The 17,634-nt window shown below is 47.1% G+C and overlaps 1 protein-coding gene across 1 annotated transcript in view; it reads right to left on the minus strand.

Moving 5' to 3' along the window:
* Positions 1-17,634, minus strand: part of MDN1 (midasin AAA ATPase 1) — a 1,740,009-nt gene that overhangs the window by 1,477,010 nt on the left and 245,365 nt on the right. Inside the window, exon 13 of the mRNA XM_069235499.1 lies at positions 9,752-9,864. Within this exon, the coding sequence (XP_069091600.1) occupies positions 9,752-9,864 (113 nt within the window). The remainder of the gene's footprint in view (positions 1-9,751; positions 9,865-17,634) is intronic.

Genomic DNA, 17,634 nt, shown 5'->3' on the forward strand with positions numbered 1-17,634 from the left:
TGCTTTTGTTGTTCCACCACTGCAGTTTGTGCCGAACACTGTTGTCCAGCTACACTACATCTTTCCACTCCCAAGTTGGTTATGACCACTGCCTGGCCAGACACTTGCTGAGGGTGCATATGCAGCTGAGAGTTGAGGTTTGTCCAGTGCAAGACACAATTTACAAAAATGTCATTATTATTCTCGCTGTCAGAGGCTACATTGTCAGTTAAAGAGTGACTAGTGGGGCAGGGCCTAGCTAGCAACGGAGTGAGACACGATCTCTCAGCTCTTCAGTTCCTCGCAGTGCTCCCAGCGCTACCAACAGCAACGTGGCTGCCCATGATGCCCTAATTGTATTGGAGAGATTGGCACACCCCTCTGCTTTCTGGCAGGGGACAAATCCTGGTGCACCACAGCAGCCCTGGCTCTCAACTAGCAGGCGCTACTTGTGGCCTAGAACACTGGGTGCCACCATCTCGAGGGAAGCGCTCTGTGCTGCAAACCGGGTGAATGAGGGACGCTGGGACCTTCCAGGAGCAATAGGCAATTCAATTTCTCATCCATAGTACCTGTGGGTCTGGTGGGCCCCTAAACCTCAGGACAGCTGTCTGCTGCAGGAAGCTGGCCTGGTGTGTGGTGAGCACCTATGTTGTTATCACCTTATACCAGGTCCAGGTATCTACTATTAGTGAGGTGTAGACAGTGTCTAGGAAGCCAGGGCTCTCTAGCAGTTTCTGTGGATGAGCAGCCAAGACTTATCTAGGAGACATGCAAAGCTTATGCAATACCACTACAGTCACACAGCACTTACACACACACATGCAAGAACCACAGTGTTACACCAATTAAGGCACTTTATTATATTAACACCAATACTAAAATACTCTATAGACAATACTCCACTATGAGGTGAGTGAACACACTATTATACACACATAAGAAGTCAGTGATCAGCAAAAAAAGCAATAGCAAACAGTTAAACAATAGAAAATAGTGAGGGCCAAAGGGGGATGCCAAACCATATACTAAGTGGAATGCTAACGGCAATCCCCCACCCAAAGAAGTGGAATCTGTAGAGGGGAGCTGGAGAACTAGGAACCCCAAAAGCTAAGTACCAGGGTGCCTCCCAGCGACCAGGAGAGAACCAGTAAGTAGCTGATTTTCCCCCCAAGACCACAAATAACCTTTGGAAAAGGACTGTGCAAGACCCAAGCAAGACTGGAAGGAACAAAAGGTGGATCATGACAGAAGAGGACCTGCAAAAGAAGGGGATAAAGCCAAGTCCGAGTTGGAATGTTTGGTTGGGGCAGGAGCCACTACCCACCCTTCTAGGTATGCAGGACCAGGTGACGGTGAAGACAAGGAGACAGCTGTGCAGCAAAGGAGCAGAAGAAGAGTTGCACTCTCTCTGTCTAAATTGCATTGGTGATTGGTTTATCCATGAGGGGCATATTTGATTTACCAGAAATTCCCTAGTACACTGAGCACAAAGTGTGTCCAAGGCCTGTAAATCAAATGCTACTAGTGGGCCTGCAGCACTGATTGTGCCACCCACAGGAGTAGCTCTACAAACATTTCCCAGGCCTGCCACTGTAGTGCCTGTGTGTGCAATTAAACAGCAATTTCCACATGGCAAGTGCACCCATTTGCCAGGGCCAAACTTACCCTTTTTACTACATGCAAGTCACCACTATGGAAGGCCCTAGGCAGCCCCATGGTCCGGTTGCAGTGTATTTAAAAGGGAGGACAAGTACTAGTGTGTTTTACATGTCCTGATAATGAAATACTGCTAAAATCGGGTTTCACTATTGCAAGGACTATCTCTCCCATAGATTACCATAGGGATTGTCTTGAAATATCTTTTAAAGTGTAATTTCCTTCCTATTGGGGCCAGATAGAGATATGGAGTTTGCGGTCTCTGAACTCACAATTGAAAAATACATCTTTTGGTGAAGTTTTTAATTGTAAATTTGAAAATGCCACTTTTAGGAAGTGGGCATGTTCTTGCTTAACCATTCTGTGCCTCTGCCTGTCTGTGGAATACACGCCTGGGTAAGGATGACAGCTGGGCTGTTTGTGAATTCACTCTAAACAGTCACACAAAGGAAGCTCAGGTGTGCTCTGCATATCCTGATGGGTCTTCCTGAGCTAGAGTGGTGGGAGGAGCTGACACTTACACCATAATAGGGCTGTGCCCGTCCTTCCACAAAGCAGTCTACAACTCCAAAGAGTGTGTCAGGGGCTAGGGAAGGGCAGGGTTTTGGGCACTACAAAGACTTTATGTTCAACATGGACCCTTTCTTCTTGTGCAGGATGATGGTCTCCTAGCCGACATGCCCAGCTCAAGTTCTTGAATAAGAATTCAATAATTGTTTCTTTCAACAAGGACTCGTAGTCCTAATACTTAATATACTGCCTTGCTTAATGTAAGCAAGACCCATCATGACTGTTTGGCTATCTGCTAAGTGCGTTGACACCGCCTTGGTTATGTCCTGCTAAAGAGAAATGTAAAGTATAATAAAAAAAAGATTACTCCATTATCACTAGCACCATTTTCTTTAGTCAGGGCCAAAAGGATCACATCTTAACTTTGGGAATGACAACCTACATTAGGTGGTGGATGAGAGGTAACAACATCTAAGTTAATGCTGTTTGGATTGTTGACTGATATCAGCATAACTGGCTCTGTCCACCTAGATAAAGTCTGTAAGCTGGAGTACAGGATAATGCTTTTGAAAAGGCCCTCCCTTTCATAAATTTTCAGAACACAAAGATACTGCAGGCTCCCAACTCTTCACTGTGAACGAAACTGCACAACATATGCTTGTTGCCCCTGCTCCAGAAGGAACATATGCATGCTGCTGACAAAGTATATTCAGACCTCCACCCGGGTGCAGCAATCTCTACTTTGGAAATTGTTCTCTTGGGTAACTCACTGATGCAATTCGATTTCTCCCAACCCTTAGTGAAACAGTGTTCATATCTCTTGTGTCAGACTCTTCAGGTGCACCAGCGTTCCCGACAACTAGTCAAAAATGTAAAGTAAATAGCCTTGATATGTTAAAACTCTACTCAGCTCCATCATCAGGGTTAAAGGTTCTCTTTCAGGATAATTCCATTAAAGGAAATCCTTCCTAGAACAGTCTCTCTGCTCTGTAGCAATAACGACTGGACAGTTTATAAGCTGCATTTTCAACTACTGTCTGCAGAGGGAACATGCTGACATACTAAATATTATGAAATCTCAAAACAAATAATAAGCTGTATATGAAAAAGCTGAGAGGAGAACAAAGTTGCCATCACCAGGCATGGCTCATGGAATATATTAAAAAATAAATAAAATTAAAAAAAACGCCCTTAAATGGCCAAGAATGAGGAGAAGGACGCAGCCATGAGTTTTCCAGACCAGGCCAATGCAAGTGAAAAGGATACCCCATTTTGAAAGGAGTGACTAGTTTTAAACAGTGGCCAGAGGATTAGCTTCAACAAATGTTCATATATGAAAATGTCACTTACCCAGTGTACATCTGTTCGTGGAATCAGTCGCAGTAGATTCGCATGTTTTGCAATAGCTCGCCATCTGGTGTTGGGCCGGAGTGTTACAAGTTGTTTTTCTTCGAAGAAGTCTTTCGAGTCACGGGACCGAGTGACTCCTCCTTTTGTCTCCATTGCGCATGGGCGTCGACTCCATCTTCGATTGTTTTTCCCCGCAGAGGGTGAGGTAGGAGTTGAATTGTAGTAATAGTGCCCATGCAATGGAGTGACTAAGTATGCACCTATTTAAGGTTGAGATGATACATATATAAATAATTGAAGGTAACTTCCAAACTGCTACAGGCTCCCGGGGAGCCGGGTGGGCACATGCGAATCTACTGCGACTGATGCCACGAACAGATGTACACTGGGTAAGTGACATTTTCAGTTCGATGGCATCTGTCGCTGTAGATACGCATGTTTTGCATAGACTAGTAAGCAGTTATCTCCCCAAAAGCGGTGGATCAGCCTGTAGGAGTGGAAGTAGTCTGAAATAATGTTCTTAATACGGCTTGACCTACTGTGGCTTGTTGTGCAGATAACACGTCTACACAGTAGTGCTTGGTGAATGTGTGAGGCGTAGACCATGTGGCTGCCTTACATATTTCTTGCATTGGGATGTTTCCTAGAAAGGCCATGGTAGCACCTTTCTTTCTGGTTGAGTGTGCCCTTGGTGTAATGGGCAGCTGTCGTTTAGCTTTAAGGTAGCAGATTTGGATGCATTTAACTATCCATCTGGCTATACCTTGTTTTGATATTGGGTTTCCTGCATGAGGTTTTTGAAATGCAATAAATAGTTGTTTAGTCTTTCTGATGTTTTTTGTTCTGTCAATGTAATACATCAATGCTCTTTTGACATCTAATGTATGTAGTGCCCTTTCAGCTACGGTATCTGGCTGTGGAAAGAACACTGGAAGTTCCACTGTTTGATTTAGATGGAACGGTGAAATAACCTTTGGCAAAAATTTAGGATTGGTCCTTAGGACGACCTTATTCTTGTGTAGTTGTATAAAAGGTTCCTGTATTGTAAACGCCTGAATCTCGCTTACTCTTCTTAGGGAAGTAATGGCGATGAGAAATGCCACCTTCCAGGTTAGGAACTGTATGTCGCAGGAGTGCATGGGTTCAAAAGGTGGACCAATAAGTCTAGTTAGGACAACATTTAGGTTCCATGAAGGAACAGGTGGTGTTCTTGGTGGTATAATTCTTCTAAGGCTCTCCATGAATGCTTTAATGACTGGTATCTTATATAGGGAAGTTGAATAGGTAGTCTGCAGGTATGCAGATATTGCTGCAAGGTGTATTTTAATGGAAGAGAAAGCCAGGTTAGATTTTTGTAAGTGAAGCAAGTAACCCACTACATGTTCTGGAGTTGTGTGTAATGGTTGTATTTGATTAATATGGCAGTAGCAAAAAAACCTCTTCCATTTACTTGCATAGCAGTGCCTGGTGGATGGCCTTCTGGCTTGTTTTATGACTTCCATACATTCTTGGGTAAGTTGTAAGTGCCCGAATTCTAGGATTTCAGGAGCCAGATTGCTAGATTCAGCGATGCTGGATCTGGGTGTCTGATCTTTTGGTTGTGCTGTGTCAACAGATCTGGTCTGTTGGGCAATTTGATGCAGGGTACTACTGATAGGTCTAGCAGCGTTGTGTACCAGGGTTGCCTTGCCCAAGTTGGTGCTATCAATATGAGTTTGAGTTTGCTTTGACTGAGTTTGTTTACCAGGTAAGGAAGGAGAGGGAGAGGAGGAAAAGCGTAAGCAAATATCCCTGACCAGTTCATCCATAGGCCATTGCCTTGGGATTGTTTGTGTGGGTATCTGGATGCGAAGTTTTGGCATTTTGCGTTCTCCCTTGTCGCAAACAAGTCTATCTGAGGTGTTCCCCAGAGTTTGAAATAAGTGTTCAGAATTTGGGGGTGAATTTCCCATTCGTGGACCTGTTGGTGATCTCGAGAGAGATTGTCTGCGAGTTGATTTTGGATCCCTGGTATAAATTGTGCTATTAGGCGAATTTGGTTGTGAATTGCCCAACGCCAAATCTTTTGTGCTAGCAGGCTTAACTGCGTGGAGTGCGTCCCCCCTTGCTTGTTTAGATAATACATTGTTGTCATGTTGTCTGTTTTGACGAGAATGTATTTGTGAACTATTATTGGTTGGAAAGCTTTTAGTGCTTGAAAAACTGCTAGAAGTTGTAGGTGATTTATATGCAGTTTTGTTTGATGTACGTTCCATTGTCCTTGTATGCTGTGTTGATCGAGGTGTGCTCCCCACCCTGTCATGGAAGCATCTGTTATTACGTATTGTGGCACTGGGTCTTGGAAAGGCCGCCCTTTGTTTAAATGTATGTTGTTCCACCACAGAAGCGAGAGGTAAGTTTGGCGGTCTATTAACACCAGATCTAGAAGGTGACCCTGTGCTTGTGACCATTGTGATGCTAGGCACTGTTGTAAGGGCCTCATGTGCAGTCTTGCGTTTGGGACAATGGCTATGCATGAAGACATCATGCCTAGGAGTTGTAGTACCATCTTTGCGTGTATCCTTTGTGTTGGATACATGCATTGTATGATGGTGTTGAAATTTCGAATTCTTTGTGGACTTGGAGTGGCTACTCCTTTTGATGTGTCTATTATGGCTCCCAGGTATTGTTGTACCTTGCGCGGCAGAATTTTGGATTTTGTGAAATTGACGGTGAACCCTAGTTTGAAGAGGGTTTGTATGATATGATTTGTGTGATTTGAGCACTGTATTAACGAATGGGCCTTGATTAGCCAGTCGTCTAGATATGGGAACACATGTATTTGCTGCCTTCTTATGTGTGCAGCGACTACCGCTAGACATTTGGTAAAGACTCTTGGTGCGGTTGTTAATCCGAAAGGCAGTACCTTGAATTGGTAATGTATTCCCTTGAATACAAACCTTAGGTATTTCCTGTGCGATGGGTGTATTGGTATATGGAAATAAGCATCCTTGAGGTCTAAAGTTGCCATGTAGTCGTGTAGTTTTAGCAATGGCAATACTTCTTGTAGTGTGACCATGTGAAAGTGGTCTGATTTGATGAAAGTGTACACTACTCTGAGGTCTAGGATTGGTCTCAGCGTTTTGTCCTTCTTTGGTATCAGAAAGTACAGTGAGTAAACTCCTGTGTTTATTTGTGTGTTTGGCACTAATTCGATTGCATTCTTTTGCAATAGTGCCTGCACTTCTATCTCCAGGAGATTGGAATGGTGTGTTGTCAAATTTTGTGCTTTTGGTGGTATGTTTGGAGGGAATTGTAGAAATTCTATGCAATAACCATGTTGGATAATTGCTAGAACCCAAGTGTCTGTAGTGATTTCCTCCCATGCTTTGTAATAATGACGTATTCTTCCCCCCACTGGTGTTGTGTGGAGGGGGTGAGTGACATGTGAGTCACTGTTTAGTAGTAGGGGTTTTGGGGCTCTGAAATCTTCCTCTATTTCTAGGGAATTGCCCTCCTCTATATTGTCCCCGAAAACCTCCTCTATACTGTCCCTGGTAACTGGACGGTGTTGCTTGTGAGGTGCTGGCTTGTGTGCTCTGACCCCGAAACCCCCCTCGAAAGGGTGTTTTACGGAATGTGCTGTAATTCCCTCTGCTCTACGGGGAGTAGAGTGCGCCCATGGCTTTGGCAGTGTCCGTATCTTTTTTGAGTTTCTCAATCGCTGTGTCCACTTCTGGACCGAACAGTTCTTTTTCATTAAAAGGCATATTGAGAACTGCTTGTTGAATCTCTGGTTTAAATCCAGACGTTCGGAGCCATGCATGCCTTCTGATAGTTACAGTTAATTGTCCGTGCAGCTGTATCTGCAGCGTCCATGGAGGAGCGGATCTGGTTGTTGGAAATGGTCTGTCCCTCCTCAACCACTTGTTTTGCCCTATTTTGTAAGTCCTTGGGCAGATGTTCAATGAGATGTTGCATCTCGTCCCAGTGGGCTCTGTCATAGCGCGCAAGTAGTGCCTGGGAGTTCGCGATGCGCCACTGGTTTGCAGCTTGTGCTGCGACTCTTTTACCAGCTGCATCGAACTTGCGGCTTTCTTTATCTGGGGGTGGTGCAGCTCCAGATGTGTGAGAGTTGGCCCTTTTCCTAGCTGCTCCTACAACAACAGAGTCTGGTGGCAGCTGTGTAGTGATGAAAACCGGGTCTGTAGGAGGCGCCTTATACTTTTTTTCCACCCTTGGTGTGATTGCCCTACTTTTGACCGGCTCCTTAAAGATTTCTTTCGCGTGCCGGAGCATACCAGGGAGCATAGGCAGGCTTTGGTATGAGCTGTGGGTGGAGGAGAGCGTGTTGAATAAAAAATCATCCTCGACCTGTTCTGAGTGGAGGCTTACGTTGTGAAATTGTGCTGCTCTAGCCACCACTTGAGAATACGCGGTGCTGTCTTCTGGTGGAGATGGCTTCGTAGGGTATGCCTCCGGACTGTTATCTGACACTGGGGCGTCGTATAGGTTCCATGCGTCTTGATCTTGGTCACCCTGGCTTATGGTGGTGTGAGCTGGGGAGTGTGATGGAGTTCGTGCTGGTGAGACGTTAATCACGGGCGGAGGAGAGGGTGGTGGGGTAACTCTTTTCACCACTTTTGGTTGTGGTGTCTGTTCAGTTTGGAACTCCAACCTTCTCTTTCTTCTAATGGGGGGAAGGGTGCTTATTTTTCCTGTCCCCTGCTGTATGAAGATACGCTTTTGCGTATGGTCCACATCAGTTGATTGTAGCTCTTCCTCAAACCTATGCTTTTGCATTTGGGAGGTTAGCGAGTGCTCTTCTGTATAAGAGCCTGAAGCTGGGTCGCATGCAGTTTGTTTCGGCACCGAAACCCTGTCTGCGTGTTTTTTCGGCTCCGAGGTGACTTTTTTCTTTTTCGGGGCCGAAACCTCTCGGCGTCGATCTTCTTCGGTGCCGCTGTCTCGGCGTCGAGCCGTGTCCACACTGGCATCTCGGTGTCGAGGCTTGTCTCCAGCACTTTCTCGGTCCCGAGAAGGCTGCGTGCCGGTGTCTCGACCGGAGTCGGACGATCTCGGCACTGTTTGGGCCTTTTTCGGTGCCGACGGTCGGTCACCGAATTTATGGGTGGAGCCATGGCCTGATGGCAGTGGCGTCCCCTGGGCCTTGTAAATCTTCCTCTGTGTGGTTTTCGACGTCTTACTCATGGTTTGTGTATCGTCGAATCCTTCGGAGTCCGATTCTTGGATCGAGAAGGTGCCTTCCTCTTCCTGCTCCTCGAACTCCCGGTGGGCTGTCGGAGCGGACGCCATCTGAAGTCTTCTGGCTCGACGGTCTCGGAGTGTCTTTCGGGACCGGAACGCACGACAGGCCTCACAGGTGTCTTCACTGTGCTCAGGTGACAGGCACAGGTTACAGACCAAGTGTTGGTCTGTATAGGGGTATTTATTGTGGCATTTGGGGCAGAAACGGAACGGGGTCCGTTCCATCGGCGTTCTTCAGCACGCGGTCGGGCCGACCAGGCCCCGACGGGGGATCGAAAAACTACCCCGAAGGGCACCGGAGCTCTTCGATCTTCGATGCGGTGTTGAATCTAAGTACGCCGATCCCGAACGCAACAATACCGACGAAAATCTTCCGAAATTAGCTAATTTTCCGTTCCGAAACTCGGAGCGACAGGAACACGTCCGAACCCGATGGCGGAAAAAAAACAATCGAAGATGGAGTCGACGCCCATGCGCAATGGAGACAAAAGGAGGAGTCACTCGGTCCCGTGACTCGAAAGACTTCTTCGAAGAAAAACAACTTGTAACACTCCGGCCCAACACCAGATGGCGAGCTATTGCAAAACATGCGTATCTACAGCGACAGATGCCATCGAACTATTATTATTACCTCTTCATGCAGGAACTGAATGTTACAAGCAAAGAGCTGGCAAAATGCCCCAAAAATATTGGACAGCAAAAGTTTGAGTGTGTCAAGAAATACTCTTAAAAGGTCAGATAACAAAAATACCTTCAACAGATGAAAGGCCTTACTGGCTAGACAGAAAAAGAAAATCATGGAAGAAGTGCAAACGGAAAGACTCTGGGTCCATCACAGCTGTTGTATTAGTCACATTTCTATCCCTCTCCTGGCTCTCTCGGATAATAAATTATATAGCACTTAGACAAATCCATGATTTTAACCACCACCTACCTATACAACTAACTGAAACATAACTTTGTAGCATGGACATGCTTCATCGGAATAGCCAACTGCAGCACTTACCTTGGAATAACAACAGTCTCTTCTTGTATTCGGGGAACCTCAATTCTTCCAGTAGAGACAAGCAGTTCCCCCAGTGATATTGCAGGTTTGTAAAGATGACAATAGAACTCAGCCTGTGGTGCAAAGTTGATAAATTTTACAGTTTCATTTAAAATTAACCAAAGGTATTCATGACTATTACATTTTTTTTTAACGTTATTTATAAATCCACTTTTCCCCTGCATAGTACTGCTTTTAAGACAAAGGGGAAAAAAGGGATCCATTCAAGTTTTGTAGGCTCATGGAATCTGATTGTCATATAAAATACCAACTGGGTTGCTGTAGGAAGCTGGCTGTTTATATAGTATACCAAAATGAAGTAGACTTTACAAAGAGTCCAGGGGTTTCCTTACGAATGAACAGGGGCTTGCTCTGGCAATCCCAAGGTGCTCTCTTTGGGGGGTAGTGTGGTCGAGCAGCCTTAGTCTTAGAAGAGAGGAGAGTCCAACATCCAACATCCGCAGCAGGCATACAGGCCAACAGCCAACATCTGCAGCAGGCATACAGTCAGTTATTGAAACACACGACTCAATAAGGAGATCCACACCAATTTACAAAGAACAACAAGTATCTTTATTCATAATTAGGCACCAGAATCAATATGTTCAGGTAAGTACGTTTTACAGAAGATATTCTGACAGTTTTAAAAAGTAGACAAACAGGGACTCAGCATTGACTTACAGGACCAGTCTTCCATACTTAATATGAGTATTGGGGGGAGGGTCCTAGGCCACACCACCAAGTCATCGGGCAGCCGGGTGGGCGAGGTACAGTTTAGCACTGGATGACCCGCTGAAGTGAATGGGGGATCGGTCCGGTCAGAAAGGCACTGCAGGCAGGTACTGTGGGTCCAGTTAGGTGAACCTACCAATCTTGAGATTCACGGGGACATGGGGACACCTTCTCTAAAGGCCAGGACAGCAAGGTGCAGGGGTGTCCTTAGGAGCTGGGATTCTTTCACCGGAGTGGTCGGGTAGAGAGGGCTTGTAGAAAAAGACTGCAGGCGTGGACTACAGGTCCACTTCAACCAAGCCAACAAGTGGACTCAGGTCTCATGAGGCCCCTGAGATATAGGGATACGCTTGGTCCTCTTCTCCTCGATCCAGGGCCGGCAGGTGCAGAGGTGACCTGAGGCATTGCATCTGTCTTCAGGTCACTCGCGGTGGGGGTGGGGCCTGCATAAAGTAGCTGCAGGAGCCGGCGGGAAGGTCACATTGGGGAGAACCAAGGTGGACTTTGTCTCTGAAGGGTCTGGGGACAACATTGGCACTGTTGGCCCATATGGGAGCAGTAGTGCTTTCTCGTGTCAGATTCTGGTGATTTTGGAGTCCTCTTAGTTCTTCTTTAGGTGCATGCTAGATGAAGGAAAGCAGCTCTGCTTCTCCAGGGGAGTTCCTGGTGCCGGAAAGAAGGCTGGCAGTCCTTCCGGGTTTTTAGAGACCTAAGCAACTACAGGATGAGGTGACTTTGCTGCAATTGTTGATTTCAGCTGGCAGACTTGGCATCGAATCAGTCACTGGCCTCCATTTCTTGCCTTTTGCGTCTCTGGAGTGCTCTTTCTTCAGGTCAGCAGGATCTGGTTTTCTGGTGCCAGGGGCTCCCCTAAATGCTGAATTTGCGTGTCTTAATGTAGTGTAGGGCAGTAGCCAACAGGCTACTTACCCCTGGGTTCAGTACATCCCCTATATGACCACTTTCTGTGGTAAGGGGGCATAACCTTGTCCCAGAGTTCTTAGCTCTGCCATCACCAAACCAGCAGACATTGAAATTTCACGCCCACACCAAGCATCTCACTGTGGGGATGGAACTGGCCAGGGAAACAAGAAACCCTCCTGACTACTAATTTTCCAGCCTGTCCATTGCCAAATGGGCCTTGGAGGGAAGGGGATTTAGCATCTCTTTTGAACGAATCCAGCTCTGCATACCAAAGGTGCCTTGGAATGCAGATTGGCATGTCATCCTGTTGGAAGAGGTGTTTTAACACCCCTGCAAGAGCAGGCTTTGTTCCTGACTGCCCAAGAGCAGAGGCAGTCATCCTTGGGGGTCAGAAGCTTGTTTGTTGGCAAAGGCTTTCACCCTTGGGGTCAGAAACCTGGCTGTTGGTGGCAGGCTAGTTAAAACTCATCAGCCAGCTCACGGGTAGATGGTAGGGTTTTAAGGGGGCACCTCTAAGGTGCCCACTGGGTGCATGCATTAATACATCCATACAATGTATCAGTGAGGGTTTATGAATATGAGATGTTTGATACCAAACATCCCTATTTCAGTGAAGCCATTATGTAGTTGGGGAACTCCTATTGAGTTAAAGACATAATAGGGACATACATGCTTTTGCAGATATGTCTGCACAAGTAATATAAAAGCACCCTGCCTTAGGACTTTAAGGCCTGCTTGCAGGGGTGACTTACATATATCAACGCAGTGATAGGGAACATGGCACACATGCTGTGTGCCATGTCATGTTTTCACATTCAGCTGCACCAAGACAAGCAGTCCGAGACGGCAGTCTTCATGTGCTGGGTGAGGGGTCCTACAGGGTGGCACATTACCTGCTGCAGCCCCTGGGGACCCTCTTTGGTATCCATGCCCTAGGTACCAGGAGTACCATCTACTAGTGACTTACAGGGAGCTGAATGGTATTGCCAATCAGGAACAATCATGCAGTTTTAGGGACAGAGAACTGGCACTGGGGACCTGGATAGCAGGAACCAAGTGCACTTTCAGTCAAAATTGCACCAGATACCAGGCAAAAAGTGGGGGTGACCATGTCAAAAGGGGCACTTCCTACACGTGTTAAGTGATTTCAGAGAACCGCCTGTCTTTTTTTGGTATAGGTTTGTTTAGCATTTGCATAACATCAGGGGATATAGATAAGTCAACAAGAAATCACAATAAGACATAGTAGTGAACAAATACAGATTATGAAAATCCCCTCTCCATTCCCCTGTCCCCTGTCCCCTCCTGTGTGTTCCAGACTACCCAGCGAATAAGAGGAAAACCAAGCACAATTCCATCACAATATCATGGTAATCGTCTATAACAATCCCTGTTCCAAGAACATTCTGCACATCCCCAATCTAAAGTGGGAAAGAGGCCCATTTTTAATAACGTGTCACTCACAGGGAAAGGGCATCTGGAGGGTCCAGCAAGTCGGCAAGCATTGCAGCCCAGGAACATGGGTCATCTGCCAGTTTATCATCCCTGCGGGCTTTCCTCACTTGACACTCTTTTACATTCACCCATTCCGCCTTGTCTCTCTTCCACTCCGCAGGACTATTTAGGACAACTATCAAATAGCTATCCTACATTTGGCCAACATAAGGCCCAAAATGAGAAACTTCCTGCTTCTTCTTTTGAAATGAGATCTGTCCCAAGAGGCACTGCCCTATGTCCCTAGGGGTGGCCAGTAGACCTATCTAAGTCAGCCAATACCCATTCCCAGTACTCCTGGAGGCATGGGCACCCCCAAAGAATGCGCACAAAAAATGCATTCAGTTGGAAGCATCAGGAACAGGAGGGAGGACTAGCAGGGTATATGTTGTGCAGAGTGATCGGGACAGGTACACCTGGTGTAATACATTATATTGTGTCAATTTAAAATGGGTGTTAGAAATGGGGTTCCTGGTTGGAACCTCAGCCAGGCAAGCAGCACCATTAGTCAGGGCGATTAAGTTACACACCAAAGCTAACGTGCTCACCCCCAGCAGCATGGCTGTAAGGAAATGCCTCCTTGGCATGGTTGCCCCCTGACTTTTTGCCTTTGCTGATGCTATGTTTACAATTGAAAGTGTGCTGAGGCCTGCTAACCAGGCCCCAGCACCAGTGTTCTTTCCCTAACCTGTACTTTTGTATCCACAATTGGCAGACCCTGGCATCCAGATAAGCCCCTTGTAACTGGTACTTCTAGTACCAAGGGCCCTGATGCCAAGGAAGGTCTCTAAGGGCTGCAGCATGTCTTATGCCACCCTGGAGACCTCTCACTCAGCACAGACACACTGCTTGCCAGCTTGTGTGTGCTAGTGAGGACAAAACGAGTAAGTCGACATGGCACTCCCCTCAGGGTGCCATGCCAGCCTCTCACTGCCTATGCAGTATAGGTAAGACACCCCTCTAGCAGGCCTTACAGCCCTAAGGCAGGGTGCACTATACCATAGGTGAGGGTACCAGTGCATGAGCATGGTACCCCTACAGTGTCTAAACAAAACCTTAGACATTGTAAGTGCAGGGTAGCCATAAGAGTATATGGTCTGGGAGTTTGTCAAACACGAACTCCACAGCACCATAATGGCTACACTGAAAACTGGGAAGTTTGGTATCAAACTTCTCAGCACAATAACTGCACACTGATGCCAGTGTACATTTTATTGTAAAATACACCACAGAGGGCACCTTAGAGGTGCCCCCTGAAACTTAACCGACTATCTGTGTAGGCTGACTAGTTTTAGCAGCCTGCCACAAACCGAGACATGTTGCTGGCCCCATGGGGAGAGTGCCTTTGTCACTCTGAGGCCAGTAACAAAGCCTGCACTGGGTGGAGATGCTAACACCTCTCCCAGGCAGGAATTGTCACACCTGGCGGTGAGCCTCAAAGGCTCACCTCCTTTGTGCCAACCCAGCAGGACACTCCAGCTAGTGGAGTTGCCCGCCCCCTCCGGCCAGGCCCCACTTTTGGCGGCAAGGCCGGAGAAGATAATGAGAAAAACAAGGAGGAGTCACTGGCCAGTCAGGACAGCCCCTAAGGTGTCCCGAGCTGAGGTGACTCTAACTTTTAGAAATCCTCCATCTTGCAGATGGAGGATTCCCCCAATAGGGTTAGGATTGTGACCCCCTCCCCTTGGGAGGAGGCACAAAGAGGGTGTACCCACCCTCAGGGCTAGTAGCCATTGGCTACTAACCCCCCAGACCTAAACACGCCCTTAAATTAAATATTTAAGGGCTACCCTGAACCCTAGAAAATTAGATTCCTGCAACTACAAGAAGAAGGACTGCCCAGCTGAAAACCCCTGCAGCGGAAGACCAGAAGACGACAACTGCCTTGGCTCCAGAAACTCACCGGCCTGTCTCCTGCCTTCCAAAGATCCTGCTCCAGCGACGCCTTCCAAAGGGACCAGCGACCTCGACATCCTCTGAGGACTGCCCCTGCTTCGAAAAGACAAGAAACTCCCGAGGACAGCGGACCTGCTCCAAGAAAAGCTGCAACTTAGTTTCCAGCAGCTTTAAAGAACCCTGCAAGCTCCCCGCAAGAAGCGTGAGACTTGCAACACTGCACCCGGCGACCCCGACTCGGCTGGTGGAGATCCGACACCTCAGGAGGGACCCCAGGACTACTCTGATACTGTGAGTACCAAAACCTGTCCCCCCTGAGCCCCCACAGCGCCGCCTGCAGAGGGAATCCCGAGGCTTCCCCTGACCGCGACTCTTTGAATCCTAAATCCCGACGCCTGGGAGAGACCCTGCACCCGCAGCCCCCAGGACCTGAAGGACCGAACTTTCACTGGAGAAGTGACCCCCAGGAGTCCCTCTCCCTTGTCCAAGTGGAGGTTTCCCCGAGGAACCCCCCCCTTGCCTGCCTGCAGCGCTGAAGAGATCCCGAGATCTCTCATAGACTAACATTGCGAACCCGACGCCTGTTTCTACACTGCACCCGGCCGCCCCCGCGCCGCTGAGGGTGAAATTTCTGTGTGGGCTTGTGTCCCCCCCGGTGCCCTACAAAACCCCCCTGGTCTGCCCTCCGAAGACGCGGGTACTAACCTGCAAGCAGACCGGAACCGGGGCACCCCCTTCTCTCCATTCTAGCCTATGCGTTTTGGGCACCACTTTGAACTCTGCACCTGACCGGCCCTGAGCTGCTGGTGTGGTGACTTTGGGGTTGCTCTGAACCCCCAACGGTGGGCTACCTTGGACCAAGAACTGAACCCTGTAAGTGTCTTACTTACCTGGTAAAACTAACAAAAACTTACCTCCCCTAGGAACTGTGAAAATTGCACTGTGTCCACTTTTAAAACAGCTATTTGTGAATAACTTGAAAAGTATACATGCAATTTTGATGATTTGAAGTTCCTAAAGTACTTACCTGCAATACCTGTCGAATGAGATATTACATGTAGAATTTGAACCTGTGGTTCTTAAAATAAACTAAGAAAAGATATTTTTCTATAACAAAACCTATTGGCTGGATTTGTCTCTGAGTGTGTGTACCTCATTTATTGTCTATGTGTATGTACAACAAATGCTTAACACTACTCCTTGGATAAGCCTACTGCTCGACCACACTACCACAAAATAGAGCATTAGTATTATCTATTTTTACCACTATTTTACCTCTAAGGGGAACCCTTGGACTCTGTGCATGCTATTCCTTACTTTGAAATAGCACATACAGAGCCAACTTCCTACAATGGCGCAGAGCAGTCAGGCTCATCCCCAGAGGTCATGTGTAAACACATGCAAATGTACCACAAAGACAACTCAACAAGTTATATAAAAATACATTGTATGGTGTAAAACATAATTGGAACAAAAATTACATAAATCAGTTATACTCTCTTTGCAAGCAGCTGGAGGGTCATCACATAAATCAGTATACCCTGCTAAATAGTTGTCACGTCATCATCATCATGAATGCAAAAAGGGATATCTTAATCCTTATCATATGTCATAAAAAGAGCATCACAAACAAAAAGTTAGTGTGCATATCTTACAGTCCCTGAAACAGTATTGGTGCTCATGTCAGAAGAAACACACCATACATCAATCCTAGGGCACAAAAATACAGCATCTAGCAAGTAAAAAGAAGTCACCTGAAAAAAGTATAAGAACCAGTGCTACTAGGCTCCAAATAGGCATTGTATGGAAGTTTAGATATCCAACGTGGGTGTACAGGCAGACCTGCACCCTTAATATACAATATATATGGCATAATCAAGGAAATCGAGTCACCAGGTGTAAAGAAATGGCTCCCTGTTGCAGTTACCCCCCACTTTTTGCCTGATACTGATGCTGACTTGACTGAGAAGTGTGCTGGGACCCTGCTAACCAGGCCCCAGCACCAGGGTTCTTTCACCTAAAATGTACCATTGTTTCCACAATTGGCACACCCTGGCATCCAGATAAGTCCCTTGTAACTGGTACCTCTGGTACCAAGGGCCCTGATGCCAGGGAAGGTCTCTAAGGGCTGTAGCATGTATTATGCCACCCTAGAGACCCCTCACTCAGCACAGACACACTGCTTACAAGCCTGGGTGTGCTGGTGAGAACAAAATGAGTAAGTCGACATGGCACTCCCCTCAGGGTGCCATGCCAGCCTCTCACTGCCTATGCAGTATAGGTAAGACACCCCTCTAGCAGGCCTTACAGCCCTAAGGCAGGGTGCACTATACCATAGGTGAGGGTACCAGTGCATGAGCACTGTGCCCCTACAGTGTCTAAGCAAAACCTTAGACATTGTAAGTGCAGGGTAGCCATAAGAGTATATGGTCTGGGAGTCTGTTTTACACGAACTCCACAGCACCATAATGGCTACACTGAAAACTGGGAAGTTTGGTATCAAACTTCTCAGCACAATAAATGCACACTGATGCCAGTGTACATTTTATTGTAAAATACACCACAGAGGGCACCTTAGAGGTGCCCCCTGAAACTTAACCAACTAGCTGTGTAGGCTGACTGGTTCCAGCAGCCTGCCACACTAGAGACATGTTGCTGGCCCCATGGGGAGAGTGCCTTTGTCACTCTGAGGCCAGTAACAAAGCCTGCACTGGGTGGAGATGCTAACACCTCCCCCAGGCAGGAGCTGTGACACCTGGCGGTGAGCCTCAAAGGCTCACCCCTTTGTCACAGCCCAG

The sequence above is a fragment of the Pleurodeles waltl genome, chromosome 5, assembly GCF_031143425.1.
Source record: "Pleurodeles waltl isolate 20211129_DDA chromosome 5, aPleWal1.hap1.20221129, whole genome shotgun sequence".
In the NCBI taxonomy this organism is placed as follows: Eukaryota; Metazoa; Chordata; class Amphibia; order Caudata; family Salamandridae; genus Pleurodeles; species Pleurodeles waltl.